Raw genomic sequence first — 17,756 nt, forward strand, 5'->3', positions numbered from 1 at the left:
AATACTGGTTTTAAAAGCAATCCTATTAACAGAATCCTGGCAGAGATGTTATGTTCAGTATCTTAGAACTGTGAGGGTTGAGAAGGTTCTCAAACAATCCTATTTGCTGCTCAGCCCCCCCACTAAACTTAAAGACAGTAGTCTGAAAAAGGAGACATTGCACAAAATTCCAAGCTCTAAATACAGTAGTTTGTAGAGAATCTGGCAACAGAATAAAGAGACATGAGTAGCACTGCGCCCCTGTGCACTAGGGTGCAATGCCGGGAGCTGGGGCAAGACCCACTGCAGGCTCACTCTCCAGCCCCCTCATTGGGCTGGGATTACTCACTCAAATTTGAAGTCACGCTACTCATAAGATTTTCATCACTGTGCCAAATCTGCAGCCCCAGCCATACATTAGAAACAGCTGAAAGATCAGAGTCTCAAAATGCTTGGAACACTGAAAGACTGATTACACAGAGCTGCTCCTGCCACCCACAGGTCCTGCTAACAACAAACTGCTTCTTCCTGATGTGTGAACGAGTACAGCTCCTAAACCCCCCTCTGTCCAGCAGCCTCTCTGCTGCTGCAATTGTTAAGTCTTCTGTTCTCCAGCATCACTCCTAAACTACTGAATCACATTGTGCTGATTTGGTTTCTAACTTGCCTCAAATCACTACTGTGACTCCATCCACCAACACTACAAGATTACCAGTAAAGTTTCAGGCTGGACTCATGGTATGTCAAATTTACTTTTATTTAGTGAGAGCTTGTATTGAAGTTACTGTAAATTGACAAATGAAAGTACATCATAATTTACAAGGGTCCCAACCCAATAAATACCTCCCCCCGAATACACCCCACCTTTACAGTTGATGAGTTACAGCTCTTCTAACTGAGGTGAGCTTGTATTTTCTCTTTTTATTTATAGTGTTTTGATGGCCAACATGCCAGCAATAAGCATATTCCTGCTCTACCAGAAATTGCATGCAAGCTTTCCTGACTACCTGGAGCCTCTGTCAGACTAGGCAGGAGCCAGGAAATAAGTCTAGGCTGAAATATCCAACTCTGGAGGCCATCTGGCATCACCATCCTCAAGAATGCAAACTATATTGTACAGACCTCATCATAACGATACATCATTTTCAGTCCCCGACAAGTCTTCTGTTTTTCCACATGCCGGAGGGCACATTCCAGGCAGAAGACAACATTTTCATTCTCCTGTACGACCTAACAAAAATACAGATAGAAAACATTAATATGATTCAAATCACAGTCACATTTAACACACGTGGCATACCCAAAATTGGGGGTTTTTCTGGGGTGGGGAGCAGGAGGAGAGAGGGAAAATAGAAGAACTTGTGCTAAGTGACTGGAGTAGGTGGGATATCCAAATTAATACAAAGACAAAGTTTGTGCTGACTTTCTTCTCTTCCCCTCCCCACCAAGTATTTATTTGAGTATTTAGCCATCATCATGGACAAATACCACGTCTTTAAAAAGAATGAGGTTAATGAATCTCCCTGGCTCCAGGAAAAGCATACAAGTCCAAGTGATTTGCTGCACCCACTGCTGAGAAAAAAATGTTCACAGGTGCACCTGCTGCCAAACCACCTTGAGATAAGTGCTCATAATAACCCAAGGCCTGCTCAGCATTTGAATGAGACCCCTCCACTTCAAGTGTCCTGCTCACCCAGTGCCCCATTTCATTCTGTGGCAGGTGCCAGTCTTTGGGATGAAGCATAACAGAAAACCTGGCCATCTGAGGGATTTAGTTACACAAGAGCCCTTCTCCCAAGAGGGGGCTGCCATGAAATTCTTTACAAATTCCAGTGTTTGTTTACACTGAAGCTACTTAAATTCCCCCTGCAGTTTCAATAGGATAAAGCAATGTTCACTTCTTATCCTAAACCCTAGGATACTAATGCTTTGTGGTGTTAAACTATTGAGGTATTCTGCCAAAGGGTGGCAGAGGTATTTCTGAATACAGGATATTGTTGCAAGGTGCTGTGGAATCTCTCTGGATAAAAAGTGCTACAGAATTCTAAGATACTGTTAGGAGCTGAGCTGTCTTGACAAGACTCTGAAGGCAGCATAGCCCTCTGTTACTATATTGCATACCAGTGGCAGAAGGATAAGCAAGAGATAATTTAAAGGATGGGATGAGCTAAAGATGATGAAGGAGAAAGTGCCTATTGCATTTTGTGTACTACAAGCAATCTAAATAATAAAAAAAACAGCAATAATAATGAACAGACACAAGCTATACCGTGAGTACACAGCTCTATCAGCATCTTCCATTTAATCCTCACAATTTCTTGCAAGGCAACTCCTTTGAACAGTAGTTCTACCATTAATTCAAACCATGTCTTGAATGGTGATAAACTGGGGACTGCTTTTAAATACAATGTAAAGCCGTGGTTCTGCTCTGAAAAATAACTAAAATAAGCACCATAGGGTTCCCTATTTACTGTCTCTCTCTGAGTTCAGATAAAAGTTGCTCAGTTTGGAAGTACAATGATGGTTTTATAACTGCCAGTTCTGCAAACTCAGCCGGGGTCTTGATTAAATTAATAAAGATGCTGCAAGACAAACTCTTCCCTCACTTACACAACCTCACTGGCGTCAGTGAAGTTGGACAGGTTTAAATTAGTAAAGAATCTGACCCTGTAATTGGAATTTAGTTCATAAAGATTCTGTTGTGGATCCCTGAACTAGAGTTGAATCTCTCTCTCTCTCTCTCTCTTGGAATTACTGGCTATACAAGTGCCACCAGAAGAATATATATTTCTATTGTTCAACTGAGCTGCTAAAATGGAATACAAGAGTATCATTTTTACATGGTAATTTTTCAGAGCAGAATTGCACTTTAAAGCTAGTTCAGGCTAACTCTGCTTAACATGGTTTAGCCCACCAGACATAACCAGTCCTTGTCCAGAGGGAGTTTAAAAATCCAACATGGTTAGCCTAGGAAACCTCATTTTTAACAGCAACAGGCTGTTTTGTTTTCTTCAAAGAAACAAATCCAAACAAGGAAGGAGGAGAAACAGAAAATTTGCTCACACCTGGGGTTCAGCCCAGTCCTATGACCCGTGGTGTGGACTTTTGGCACTATTTGATGATTTTCTTTAAGTCCTAGCTTCTGGAATCAGGTGATTACATGAGAAACACAGCTTCATTTAAAAACCACCACCCTCACCACAAGTTTATCACTCTCGGAGTTGCAGAGAAAAACTTGAGAATGTGACATGAATGCACCTTAAGGGCTCCAGACCCCTACATTTATTTTTAAAAAAAAACCTCAGTTTTTTAGCCAATCACATGATTTTTGAATACTTGCATTGGCATTACTGACACAGATAGTCACCCTCTTTTGCTGACTCAGTCAAGTTACCGCCCTTCCTCTGCAAGGAGGAGGAAGCTGAGCTAAGATTAACCCTTTGTTCACCAGGGATTCGTTAGCAACCCCCATTTCCAATTCTTTCTAGGAAAATGAAATCTAGACCTTTTTTGAGTGTGGCTCTTGGTAGTGCAGTACATGATTTTGCAGCTGCTGGGCTATGGTGTGTTAGTCCACACACGAGGGATATAAATTCTAGGGCACAGTAGCATGTTGTGCATTAACTGGTACATGTCGAACCTGCTGGAGGGGGCAAAAAGTTCCCTAATGCATGTTAACATAGTAGTGTTTGAAACAGGACTAGATTAATGTGCAGTAGGGAACTTCTAGTGCATACCAGCAGGATCCACATGGGCCAGTTAGCATGCAACTTGCTAGTGTGCACTAAAATTTGCACCCATCTAGTGCAAACTAATGTATCATGAAGAGAAGCCCATTGTGTCTGTTTGTCTAACGCTTACAGTTTAATAGAAACCAGGCTGAAGACGAAGCAATGGTTACTGAGTCAGTAGTGCTGTAGGCATACTAAGGGTTTTCCTCACCATAGAAAGGTAACATAGGTGCTGGCAAATCTGACACCTCCTCTCCGACGTCTCGAACTGCAACCACTTTCGAGGCTTTTTCTTTCCATCCACCCCCGAGCTACTGCTGTCATGGCTCCCATAGCGGGCTGAAGAATGGAGGCCTGCCTCGTAAAGCTGCCGCCGCTGCCTCAGTTCTGTGTCCCTGTGAATATTTTATGAAGTTAGCAAGCTGGCATCTCCCATGCAATACTGCAAAGCTACACTCAGGAGATCTCATACAATGATCGCCATTGAAACCTTAATCACACACAGCCAAACCGTTTGCGTCATCTCCGTGTTGGTGCTATTCCCTATACCTGGAACGGGAAATGCAGCCAACATCACAGTAAGACTGGAGCTGCTTTTGCAGTCAGAGATTTTAACAGCAACCATTGTATCAAACCAGTGGTTCTCAAACCGACACACGGAACCTTGTGACAGTAGAGCACTGCTTGAGAGTCTGGAAGGGAGCTGCTGGCTCATGTGGTAGCAGCAAACATGCCCGCCCTTCCTCAAGTTGCCAAGAGCCACCATGAGGAGGGAGCCACTACTGCCAGGAGGGGTAGCATAGCCGCCTTCACCAGGAGGTGGAGATGACCCAGGGAGCAGGCCCAGTGCTTGTGCTGAAAGGCAAAGATCTTGCTGCACACCCAGGGGAAAGAGAAGAGAGAGCGCATTTGTAATGAAGACAGTGTAAAAGGTTGTGTGCAACTAGCGTGACCAGATGTCCTGATTTTATAGGGACAGTCCCAATATTTGGGGCTTTTTATTTTTTTTAAATATGGGCTCCTATTACCCCCCACCCCCGGTCCCGATTTTTCACACTTGGTATCTGGTCACCGTATATGCAACACCTGTGCTGAGCTATGCAGCACTAGGAGACAGCAGGGGATGGGTCTGAGCTGTGCTTGAGTGAGGAGAGGAGGTCTGGAAAGACTTAGCAGCTGGAAGGGTGAAGAAGCTAAGCACAGGTACAGAGAGAGCTAAGCAATGGGGGGTTGGGGAGAGGGGAGAGGGGACAGGGGCCAAGCTAAACAAATGGGAAGATTGAGCAATCAGAGGAGGAGGCAGCAAGAGACTCAGAACCAGGACAAACAGGAGACCCTATAAAAAGTAACAGAGGGTCCTGTGGCACCTTTAAGACTAACAGATGTATTGGAGCATCAGCTTTCATGGGTGAATGCCCACTTCGTCGGATGCAGCATTCACCCACGAAAGCTGATGCTCCAATACTTCTGTTAGTCTTAAAGGTGCCATAGGACTCTCTGTTGCTTTTTACAGATCCAGACTAACACGGCTACCCCTCTGATACAGGAGACCCTATGTATTTCTACACTGGAGCTAGAAATGTGCCTCCCAGCTGGGTAGACAGATTCGTGCTAGCTTCACTTGAGCTAGCATGCTGTGAATAGCACTGTGGATGTTGCGACTCCAGCGGAGACGGGGGCTAGTAACCCAAGCTCAGACCCAGGGGGTCAAGCAGGCTTGAGAGCCCAAGCTGCTGCCCAAGCCACAACATCCACACTGCTATGTTTAGCATGCTAGCTCAAGCAGAACTAGAGCTAGTCTGTCTACACAGGCTGATGGACTTGCTCGCAGCTGCAGATTAAACAGAGCTGTTAGGGTTTGGTTTGGTTTTTCACATAAGCAGGCGCAGGGATGACCAAGGTCCTTCAGAGGATCCCGACCTTAAGAAGTTACCCAGAATATGAACAAGTTTGAGAACCACTCTGATAAAGGCCAATGTGGCATTTCAACAGCAAGCACTAACATTTTTGTTCCTCATTGCACAATTGCAGGCTTTCTTCCCTTCAAGGAAAAAAAAATGCATGTGGATTCTATGAGTCCCACTGGGGAACTGGCTTCAGGGAGCATGTTCTAGCACACCTGGAAATAAATTTCCCTCTTGCAATTCACTCTGAACACTAATACAAATAATTGTGTAGGGGTTTTTTTTCCCCCCTTAATCTGGAATATTTCCAGTAACATATTAATATTAGTTTGTTAAATACAATTTGTAGATTCCAGACATCTTGATTACTCGATGTACTACGACCAGCACTACCCAGTTGTCACAAACTTGAAAGATAGGTAGCGACGCTACATGGTAGGGAACAAAAGAGAAGATCATTACATCGGAAGCCAGCTGACATGGTATCATGTTTCCTTTCCCCCCTTCTTAAACCTTCCTACCTCAAGAGAAACCCTAAATATGGTTCCTTAATCACTGTAGGGAGAAAAAAGGAGTGTGAAGTTATTCCTATCCAACTGCTAGTGCACAACACGTTGCCACCAGTACAGAAGCTCCTGATTTACCCAATGGTAAAAAGAGTTTGCCCTATGTAAAAATATAAACCCTTTGATGCTACAAAAAAAGGGATGTTATTTTACAGCAAGATATCCTAACCACTGGCACTCGGACATCAAATACAGCCAAGGAAGTTTCTTCTACACATGGCTGTGCCTAAGCAGGTTTGCTGGGTCAGTGATTGCTAGATTTGACTCAGATTGTTACTTAAACTGTGTCACCGTCAGAATTTCTCTGTGAAACACAGGGTACATGAAACAGATGCCTTGTTCTGTTACCTGAGCTCTCCAAGAAGTGCCGATATTGTAGTGAGAGTCGGTCCATTTTCCTTTTTTGCTTCTGCCGTTGCAATCTGATAAAGCAACTTTTCCATTGAAAATGGTTTGGCTATACGTCGCTGCTTCATTTCCTGAGTTAACAGATTTCCAAGTTAGTTCTTGAGTAAAATTAAATGAAAAAATAATTTGCATAAATTTAACGCAGAACAAAGTTAGATTTTTCTTTGGTTGTTTTTTTAAAGCTATATGTTTCCTGTTAAAGGGCTGTGAATGAAGACTTCCTGCATCTGCTCTAGGTTAAGCAATGTGACAGAACAAAACACTGAAGCCTAAACCTGGCTATGGCAGACAAACAAATGTGCTACAAAAGTGCCATGGAGTGGTGTTCCCTAAAGAGAAAATTTTATATACCTTCAAATTAATGCTCACCAATACAAGGCATTGAGACAAGAAAAGTCTCCGTAAAACACAATGCTCTTTACAGCTAAGAAGTCAATCTTCTACGTTTTTTTGTTACTGATTCTTTTCCTTAAATTTTTTGACTACTTTATTGTGAAATCTAATACTGAAACAATTAAGTTAGACAAAGTCCATCCAGGACAAATTCATTCAGATATTAAATATTTTATTTAAGTATCTGGCCGATACTCCAGTGCCAACTGACTTTCCCCACATTTCAAGTCCACATCTTATTAGAGACAGAAAATCATATTCAATTAGCAGGAAAGACAGTAGGTATAGATGTCAAGAAACTGAAGAAAAGAAGGGCAGAGAAACAAATCACAATACTACCTCCTGAAATCAATGGGAGTCTTTTTATTGACCTCACTAGGATCTGGATTGGGACCCCTACGCACAGAATAAATACATAATCCATATTGGTTCATCAAGCCCACACCCTCTCTGTATTCCCTCCTAAAGACTCATTTGTTCTGCAATGCCCACTAGAAGTGAACCAAACCAATCACTTAAATATTCCTTCCTTTGAGGTCCCCAGTATGGTCAGTATTCCCCATTTCTGTCTTTTTGGGCAGGGTCTGGCTTAGTTTTGAGTCTCTTACAGCATCAAACATGTTGGCATTTAAGAAATAATAAATACAAAACAATGAATAGGAAGTCAGGTCCTATCTTCCTAAGCAAATGCTCTTGGTACTTTCTTTCTCACTGAAAGTATCCCAGAATGCACCATTCTGTGACAAAACAAATATCGCAGATTGCATGGTTAAAGTGAGACTTCTTATATGAGTAATGACACTATCTGGGATATCTTCAGTGAACATGGAAACGCCAAAATGGACACACAATGCAAGTGAAGAGAAAAATGTTTGTTAAACCAGGTTCTCTGTGCTGGAGTCAGAGTGCAGTTGGGATGAGTGTGTTGGTATGAATGGCATATAGCTTGTTCAGATGCATCTTGGATTTTCTTAGGCCTATTTACATAGCTCATGGCTGTGAAAAATATTGTGCTCTCTGTGATGCAGTTAGGTTGACCCCACTGTAAACACAGCGAAGTCGACAGAAGAATTCTTCCATCAACCTAGCTACCGCCTCTCAAGCAGGTGGATTTACAAGAGTGATTGAAGAACCCCTTCCATCACTAAGGGTCTGTGCTGCAGTGACATAGCTGTTATGCTGCAGCTGTGCCACTGTAGCACTTGTAGTGTAGACATACCCTTAGTGAGCTGATTGAGTTCCTCTCTATGGTGACAGAGTAGCTGAGGCAGATTTTTCTCTGCTGGACATTGGAGGGAAAAGTATTAAATGTTTTGTTATTTAGCTACTGGTAATATTTGTTCACCCTATGAAATGTATTTGAGTGGCAAGGTACAGTAGCCTCAGGCTGGGAGGCCACATTTAAATTGGAAAGAGGAGAACGATAAGACAGAGCCATCATAAGTTGTGACTGATCTGCATCTGATGGAATGAGAGTTCCACAGATTGTTGCTGAAGTATCAGTCCTAAAATGCATGGTTTGCAGCACAGGGGAATGTTACAAGATGAAGGGCTGGACTTTTAAATTCTTCGTCAGCCCATCTGACAAAAATTTCAAATAGACTTCTCTGTCTGTGCCAAATTTCCTTAAATGCAATCTGCTAGTTCAGAGAAGGACACGGATTGTTATCTTAGGTTCACAAAAGCAGTCAGATTAGTCAAACATCACAATCCAATTCCTGATCTGGAATTTCAGATTTCCTTAGAAAAGAAATCTCTGAGGAGTCAAGCCAAAATATAACATGGAACAAGCTACCAACACTATACAGTGCAATATATATAAAATAAAATCACAACAGCTAATAATAAGAGCAAAGTCAACATGTAATCAAAGCAGATGACAAACTATCAGTGTTATTGTCCAGAATTGTAAGAAGACTAGATATGCATATGGCTGTCAGTCAATTCATTAACAACCTGAAGGAGGAATTTTGATGCCTACATAACAGATCTCTGAAAAGCACGAAGTCGGTCTTTGAAAGTGACAAAATATCTCTCCTCAAAGTGAAGGAACCAAGGAGGAATTTCCAGGGCTTAAAGGGGAGCTGAGAAGGTAGCATGGTTTGAAAGGGGGGTAGGGGTGGGAGGAGAAGGAATAGAGGTTTCCAAGGTTATATTTTGATATAACTATATATCTAGATTCTTTTAAAGTTTGTGAAAGGTAGAACATCAGATTCCAAGGTAGGTTATCACAGTTAGAATCACTTGAATTTTCAAATCAAGTTATATTCATCTAGTGCCAAGCTCGTTAATCAAAAGAAACTCTTCTTTAGATTTTTGGGACACCAAGCAGAGATTTTCAATCATCCCTAAGTAACAATCTCTATCCCTTAGGACACTGGCTTTTTCCACAACTGACAGTCAAACACACGCTTAGGAAGACCCTTTCTTTGTATGTCGAGTTTATAACAGTGTTGTTCCAGTCACTGAAGGGTTAAATCAGGATCCTATTCCATCCACATAAAAAATAAAAAAAATGCAACATGGCTTTCATCTTACCACTTTGTTACTTTAAAATATGTTTTACATTAAACAGACTTGGAAGAATGCTACTTACCAAGAACACAAGAAAACTAAAATCTGGTCTGGGCAAATGAAACTTACTGCCTAATAGTCATGCTGCTGTTCTCAAATTAAAAATGCTGGGTGTACTGACCATTTGACTTGAGGCTGAAAATGAAGATCGATCCTGGCTTATGTGTAAATGCCACCAAAGTACATATGCAGCCCATATTGCATTTCAGGGGAGGAGGTAATTAGTAAAAAACGTTCTTGCCCCAAAAAACTGACTACGTGGAGGCCAAGGAGATATTTAGCTAAGCAGCATGCTGGGCGTGCACATCAGCCATTTGTTTCCGCAGGTCAATGGCATGTCACTCAGAGGTATGAAAAGGATGCAGGAAGCTAGTTTTGCTTTCAGCTTCAGGTCAGATGTGTTGGTCAATCTGCCTAGGAATTTTAAGTTCAAGTCAAATCAGATCAGCAGCTAGTTACTGATGAAGGGTCAAACGGACAGACAAACATAATATAGCTGTAAAAATTGATTGATTACTCCACATCCCCCAAATTAGCCATATTTTTATCAGATCTTTATATTTGAGATTCAAATAGTCCTTGGACAAGTTGCCTTAAACAAATCTAGTAAGCATAATATATTGTTGACAGCTCATTAGGAATTTTCCCAAGTGTCCTTGTGAATGATTACAACTCTAACTCTAAACTAAACTTATGCCATTTTCAGACCTAGGTTATGAACCCATTTTAAACTCCATTTTTCACCTTACCTTGGCAGTTTTAAAACCCATACTTGTCCACTGGGTGGTAGCAAAGTGCACTGTTTCAGAAACACTGTAGCCACAACACACTTTAGACACAAAGGATCCTGGAAAACAGACAACGAACTGCCCACTCTGCTGTACAGTACGGTGCACCTTGATCCCCTCTTTGCACAAGACCTCTGGGGAGATCTAGAGAGAATAAAAATATGAGATAAAGTTTGAATCCTTTTTTATAGTTAGATCCCCTCTTCATTGGGCACCGCCATGCATTGCTTGCTATGGAAGGGTGATCACATGTAATACCGACACCTCATTAATTTGATCTCATCCACCATGCCCAATATGAAACACTGAATTTCCAGTGTTCAGAATGTCAAGTACTGGGGGTGGAGGTGCAGTTACAACAGTGAAGGCTTTATCTGAAAGTACCACTTTAAAATTTCACTTGCCAACAGCTTCAACCACATTACATGAAAACACGGTGTGATTTAAAACAAATAACTAGCAGGTTTGGCACTTCACCCCACTAGTTTTTCTTTACAGAAATACAGTTGCCTTTGTTAAAGTAACTAAGCCATTCTAAAGATGCTCAGAGAATAAATCTGCCTTTCAAGGCCTAAGCAGATCTATTTTATATATAAAACATATTTAGCATCTAAAAGCATATTATATTACATGCGTGCTACATAAGACATGTTAAACACTTGAAGCTAAGAACAGTTTAAGGAATTTACTATTACACAGAATTCCTGGTTTCAATAAACAAGGCCTAGAAAATATCAACACACCTGAAAAACACCAAAAGTTAATCTACTATGCCTCACTTGTCCTTTCCCAGTTTTACAACATCAAAGTTCCCTATTAATGAATGGCCAAAAATTTAAGACTGGCACAGAGCTCCAGGTCAGCATAACTTACATCCTAAAAATGTAGCTTTCTAGTACAACATAAGAACAGCCACACTAGGTCAGACCAATGGTCCACATAGCCCAGTATCCTGTCTTCTGACAGTAGCCAATGCTAGATGCTTCTGAGAGAATGAACAGAACAGGTAATCAGCGAGTGATCTGTCCCCATCATCCACTCCCAGCTTCTGGCAGTCAGAAGCTACAGACACCTAGAGCATGGGGTTGCATCCCTGACCATCCTGGCTAATGGCCATTGATGGACCTATCCTCCACGAACTTACCTAATTCTTTTTTGAACACTGTTATACTTTTGGCCTTCACAACATCCCTGGCAGAGAGTACCACTGGTCGACTGTGTATTGTTTGAAGTAGTACTTCCTTTTGTTTGTTTTAAACCTGCTGCCTACTGATTTCATTGGGTGACACCTGGTTCTTGTGTTATGTGAGGGAGTAAATAACATTTCCTTATTCACTTTTTCCACACCAGTCAAGATTTTATAGACCTCTATCATATACCTTTGTTATCTTTTTTCCAAGCTGGAAAGTCCCAGTCTTTTTAACCTCTCTTCATACGGAACCTGTTCCACACCCTTAATCATTTTAGTTGCCCTTCTCTGTACCTTTTCCAATTCCAATATATCTTTTTTGAGATGGGGTGTCCAGATCTGCACAAAGTATTCTAAATGTGGGTGTACCATGGATTTATAGAGAGACATTATATTTTCTGTCTTGTTATCGATCCCTTTTCCAATGGTTCCTAACATTGTTATCTTTTTTGACTGCCACTGCACGTTGAGCAGATGTTTTCAGAGAACTATCCACACTGACTCCAAGATCTCTTTACTGAGTGGTAACAGCTAATTTAGACCCCATCATTTTGTATGTACAGTTGGGATTATGTTTTCTAATAAGAATTACTTTGCATCTATCAACATTGAATTTCATCTGCCATTTTGTTGCCCAGTCACCCAGTTTCGTGACATCCCTTTGTAACACTTCACAGTCTGCTTTGGACTTAACTATCTTGAGTAATTTGTATCATCTGCAAACTTTGCCACCTCACTGTTTATCCCTTTTTCCAGATCATTTATGAGTATGTTGAACAGGACTGGTCCCAGTACAGACCCCTGGGGGACACCATTATTTACCTCTCTCCACTCTGAAAACTGACTATTTATTCCTACCCTTTGTTTCCTACCTTTTAACTAGTTACTAATCCATGAGAAGACCTTCTCTCTTATCCCATGACTGCTTATTTTGCTTCAGAGCCTTTGGTGCAGAACCTTGTGAAAGACTTTCTGAAAGCCTGTGTACACTATATCCACTGGATCAGACGCTGATTTAAACGTAGGTTACATACCACAGTTAGTAGTTCTGCAATTTCATATTTGAGTTCCTTTGGAACTTTTGGGTGAATACCATCTGCTCCTGATGACTTACTGTTTAATTGATCAGTTTGTTTGAAACCCTCCTCTAATGACACCTCAATCTGGAACAGTTCCTCAGATTTGTCACCTAAAAAGAATGACTTGGGTGTAGGAATCTCCCTCACATCCTCTTTAGTGAAGACTGATGCAAAGAATTAATTTAGTTTCCCTGCAATGGCCTTATCTTCCTGGAGTGCTCCTTTAGCACCTCAATCGTCCAGTGGCCCCACTGATTGTTTAGCAGGCTTCCTGCTCCTGATGTACACCTCTACCCCGATATAACGCTGTCTTCGGGAGCCAAAAAATCTTACCGCGTTATAGGTGAAACCGCGTTATATCGAACTTGCTTTGATCCACTGGAGTGCGCAGTCCCCCCCTGGAGCGCTGCTTTACCGCGTTATATCAGGGTAGAGGTGTACTTAAAAGATTTTTTGCTCTTCGTCTCTGGCTAGTTGTTCTTCAAATTCTTTTTTGGCCTGCCTAATTACACTTTTACACTTGGCTTGCCAGAGTTTATTCTCCTTTCTATTTTCCTCAATATGATTTAACTTCCAATTTTTAAAGGATGCTTTTTTGCCTCTAACCATTTCTTTTACTTTGTTGTTTAGCCATGGTAGCATTTTTTTGGTCCTCTATGTTTTTAAAATTGGGGTATACATTTAATTTGAGCCTCTATGATGGTGTTTTTAAAAGGTTTCCAAGCATCTTGCAGACACTTCACTTTGGGGACTGTACCTTTTAGTTTCTGTTTAACTAGCTTCCTCATTTTTGTGTAATTCCCCTTTCTGAAATTAAATGCTACTGTGGTGGGCTTCTTGGGTATAATCCCCCCTGGGATATTAAATTTATTTATATTATAGTCACTATTAACAAGTGGTTCAGCTATATTCACCTCTTGGACCAGATCCTGTGTGCAACTTAGGACTAAATCAAGAATTGTTTCTCCTCTTGTGGATTCCAAGACTATCTGCTCCAAGAAGCAGTCATTTAAGGTGTCAAGAAATTTCATCTCTGCATCCCGTCCTGAGGTGACATTTACCCAGTCAATATGGGGATAGTTGAAATCCCCTGTTATTACTGGGTTTTTTATTTTTGTAGCCTCTCTAATCGACCTGAGCATTTCATAGTCATCATTCTGGTCAGTAGTATATTCCTACTGCTATAATCTTATTAGTCAAGCCTGGAATTTCTATCCCGAGAGATAGTTAGCTTTTCTTTTTTAACAGCTTATTTGACAAAGCACCAAGGGAAAAAAGCCTATTAAATTTGCATTTTTAAATGCTTAAAATAGGAAATTAGAGAGACAAGGTGGATGAGGTAATATATGTTATTGGATCAACTTCTGTAAGTGAGAGAGACCAGCTTGTAAATTCAAAAGCTTGTCTCACTCATCACCAGAAGTTGGTCCAATAAAAAAATAGTACCTCACCCATCTTGTCTCTCTCATATCCTGGGATCGACACAGCTACAACACCACTGCATACAGAAAACAGGAAGTATCAACTATACAGTAAACAAAGGAGCTGAACTCTAAGTACTACTCATATCCATGACTGACATCGTAAAAGACAACAGGGACTCATCTGCCATGACGGAGATTCCATTCGTGAAAATATTGGACATATGTATATTTTACATGTTTAAATGGATTGTGGGTGCTTTTGAAAAGAATGGACATTTACTGCCATGCAGGGTTAACCTTTATTTCAGCATTTTGGCATTCTGTAGAATTGGAAAATACTGGAAATATTGTGTGGCAAATGCTGCTGCGGGTAGCAAGGGTCCTGACTTTACTGGCAAAGTTTTTCTTTTTAAAATCAAAAGCAATAAAATGTGTGAATTAAAAAAAAAAAAAAAAAAAAACATTCTTCTGATTAACATTGGATTCTCACAGATACAAAACAAAATTCAGCTTACCATAACATTGCTTTCAAGCATTTCCAGCCCTGGAGTGCCATTGGCTTGCAGCAGGGTATGTACCACATCATCAAGTTTGTTCTCTTCCGCAGCAGGAATGCAATACCTGTTTGTTTTAAAGAGAAAATAGAGCATTTACTATGTAGTAAATGGTGTTCAGCATCGGATTGATCAAATCCACTCCAAAACGAAAAGCAAGTGGAAAAAAATTAAAACAGTTCCTCCCAGCTGTTTTGGCAAGATGCTTCAGATTCATGGAAAGTTATTTATTTGGACTCAAACCTACAGTATTTACCATACTCAAAGGAAAAGAAAAGGTTGAAATGATTACAAGCTATCCCCAAAGCAGAACATGTGACAACTCACTACTCTACAAAATCAGAGAGGAGAGAATCAGTAACATCCTGACATCCCCAGTACCAAGGATATCAGCAATCAGGTTGCCATCTACTCAGCACCTACACTGCATATAGTCACACTAATCCTTACTTAAATGATTATATTTGTTACATATGCTTAAAATGTAAGCCACATTGTTTTCTTTAATAAAACAGATGTTTATGGTCCCAAATCAGTAACAGAATACAGATATTGGAACTTACATTAGAAATATTTGATTAATAAAAGCAAAATATTCCAAGATCTTCTTCCTTCGCTTACTTGACAAATCTCAAGTTCACCTTTCCTCCTTTTCCCTGCAACAGAGGCCATCAAATGCCTAAAACACAGCAGGCAGCACAGGAAGAGAGGTTTAAACTGGGTGCTGAATTACAGGCATCCCATATTCTCTCACCTCCTCCCACATTTTGCTAGCCACCAAAGTGGAAACATTATGCACAGTCCCATCTCTGCTCATGGCCATTAGCGCTTTCCCCAGCAGAAGTGGCATGAAACAGTCTAGAGATATATCTTATCTAAGTTCTATGTAGCTGGGGAACTGCCACTGTGCAGGATGTATAGGTGTGATCTGGCTGATGAATAAAGACTGAAGGGGAAGCAGAAGTAGAGACACATACACAGCATGGGGAAAGGGGAAAGAAATGTAGAAAAGAAACACTTATTATTTCACTATACTGCAGTAGCACCCAGGGTCTCCAATCAATGCCCCATTGTGCTATGCACCATATACATGTAATAAAAGGCCTGCTCCTACTTCAAAGAGTTTACAATCTTAGTGTAACACCAAAAAAGGAACAGGTGTAAAACAAATAGGGAGACGGAAAAGATAAAAGTGAAAATTATGTTTGGTATAACAAACAGCTGTCTCGGCACACCAATATAGAAATTTTCCAAACCATGCCTGCCGCAACCTCTCCTTCCCTCCTCCTCCAAAGAAGTGTGGCTTTCCTGCCATTTAAAAGAGTATTAGGAATACCCAATTTCCCCACCCCCAAAAACTCCCAGGCAAAATTGAAATTAAAGCTGAGAGAGAGATGCAGGAAATGTGATCAATGAAATACTTTCTTAAATGCATGAAAGTTGAAACACCTGTGGTGAAGGAGACAAGCTCAAAAATAGATGATTTTTAAAAGATCATATTCTCTTTTATTGCAGTGCCTGGGGTGGGGGGGGGGGGGGGGGGGCAGAGTCTGAGCAGGTTTACCATTCACTCTGAGGCTAGGTCTACACTGGGGGAGGGGGGGGGTAATCGATTTAAGATACGCAAATTCAACTACGCTATTCGACGTATCCTATTCGACTTACCCCGCTGTGAGGACGGCAGCAAATCGACCGCCGCGGCTCCCCAGTCAACGGCGCTTGCTCCTCCTGACAAGGTGGGAGTACGTGCGTCAATTCGGGGATCGATTTATCCGTCTAGATGAGACGCGATAAATCGATCCCCAAGAGATTGATTTCTACCCGCCGATCCGGGCAGGTAGTGTAGACTAGCCCTGAGATTTCAGCTACATGCTCTCCAATTTCTTCTGTGCAAAACAGCCCTTGGTGCAGAGTATGTTTCTTATAAGAATGGCTATATGGGATCAGACCAATAGTCCATCTAGCCCAGTACCCTGTCTTCTGACAGTGGCCAATGCCAGATGCTTCAAAGGGAATGAACAGAACAGGGCAATCATCAAGTGATCCATCCCGTCACCCACTTCCAGCATCTGGCAGTCAGAGGTTTAGAGACACCCAGAATATGGGGAGGCATCCCTGACCATCTTGGCTAATAGCCATTGATGGATCTATCCTCCATGAACTGACCTAATTCTTTTTTGAACCCTGTTATACTTTTGGCCTTCACAACATCCCCTGGCAGACAGTTCCACAGGTTGATTGTGTGTTGTGAGAAGAAGTACTTATGTTTCCTTGTGGCACCTTAGAGACTAACAAATTTATTAGCGCATAAGCTTTCGTGGGCTACAGCCCACTTCTTCGGATGCATATAGAAAGTACTCCTGTTCTTTTTGCGGATACAGACTAAGACGGCTGCTACTCTGAAACCTGTACTTATGTTTGTTTGTTTTAAACCTGTTGCCTGTTAATTTCATTGGGTGACTGCAGGTTCTTGTGTTATGTGAAGGGGTAAAGAACACTTCCTCATTCACTTTCTTCACACCATTCATAATTTTATAGACCCTGTATCATATCCCCCCTTAATCGTCTCTTTTCTGAGCTGAACAGTCCCAGTCTTTTTAATCTCTCCTCCACATGGAAGCTATTCCCTATCCTTAATCAGTTATGTTGTTCTTCTCTGTACCTTTTCCATTTCTAATGTATCTTTTTTTTTGAGACGGGTGACCAGAACTGCACTCTGTATTCAAGATGTGGGCATACCATGGATTTATATAATGGCATTATGATATTTACTATCTTCTTATCTATCCCTTTCCTAACAGTTCCTAACATTGTTAGCTTTTTTTGACTGCCGCTGTACGAGTGGATCTTTTTAGAGAACTATTCACAATGACTCCAAGATCTCTTTCTTGGAGCTTATATAGACCCCATCATTTTATATGTACAGTTAGGTTATGTTTTCCAATAAGAAGTACTTTGCATTTATCAACATTGAATTTCATCTGCCATTTTGTTGCCCAGTCACCCAGTTTTGTGACATTCCTTTGTAACACTTCACAGTCTGCTTTGAACTTAACTATCTTGAGTAATTTTGTATCATTGGCAAACTTTGCCATCTCACTGTTTATCCCTTCTTTGGGATCATTTATGAATACGTTGAACAGTACTGGTCCCAGTACAGATCCACT

General features: G+C 41.2%; 1 protein-coding gene across 2 annotated transcripts in view; it reads right to left on the minus strand.

Annotated features, from left to right (window-relative positions):
* JARID2 (jumonji and AT-rich interaction domain containing 2) overlaps positions 1 to 17,756 on the minus strand; it is a 295,836-nt gene that overhangs the window by 870 nt on the left and 277,210 nt on the right. The window contains exons 13-17 of one of the 2 annotated variants that reach the window (XM_026660367.2): positions 14,551 to 14,656; positions 10,305 to 10,487; positions 6,529 to 6,659; positions 3,922 to 4,105; positions 1,102 to 1,209 (exon numbers count right to left, since the gene is read on the minus strand). In XM_026660367.2, coding sequence (XP_026516152.1) covers positions 1,102 to 1,209; positions 3,922 to 4,105; positions 6,529 to 6,659; positions 10,305 to 10,487; positions 14,551 to 14,656 — 712 coding nt within the window. Of the gene's footprint in view, positions 1 to 1,101; positions 1,210 to 3,921; positions 4,106 to 5,337; positions 6,043 to 6,528; positions 6,660 to 10,304; positions 10,488 to 14,550; positions 14,657 to 17,756 lie in introns of those variants that run through there. The other variant, XM_026660359.2, reaches the window with a different exon arrangement.

Source organism: Terrapene carolina, unplaced genomic scaffold (genome assembly GCF_002925995.2).
Source record: "Terrapene carolina triunguis isolate 2854851 unplaced genomic scaffold, T_m_triunguis-2.0 Scaffold58, whole genome shotgun sequence".
In the NCBI taxonomy this organism is placed as follows: Eukaryota; Metazoa; Chordata; order Testudines; family Emydidae; genus Terrapene; species Terrapene triunguis.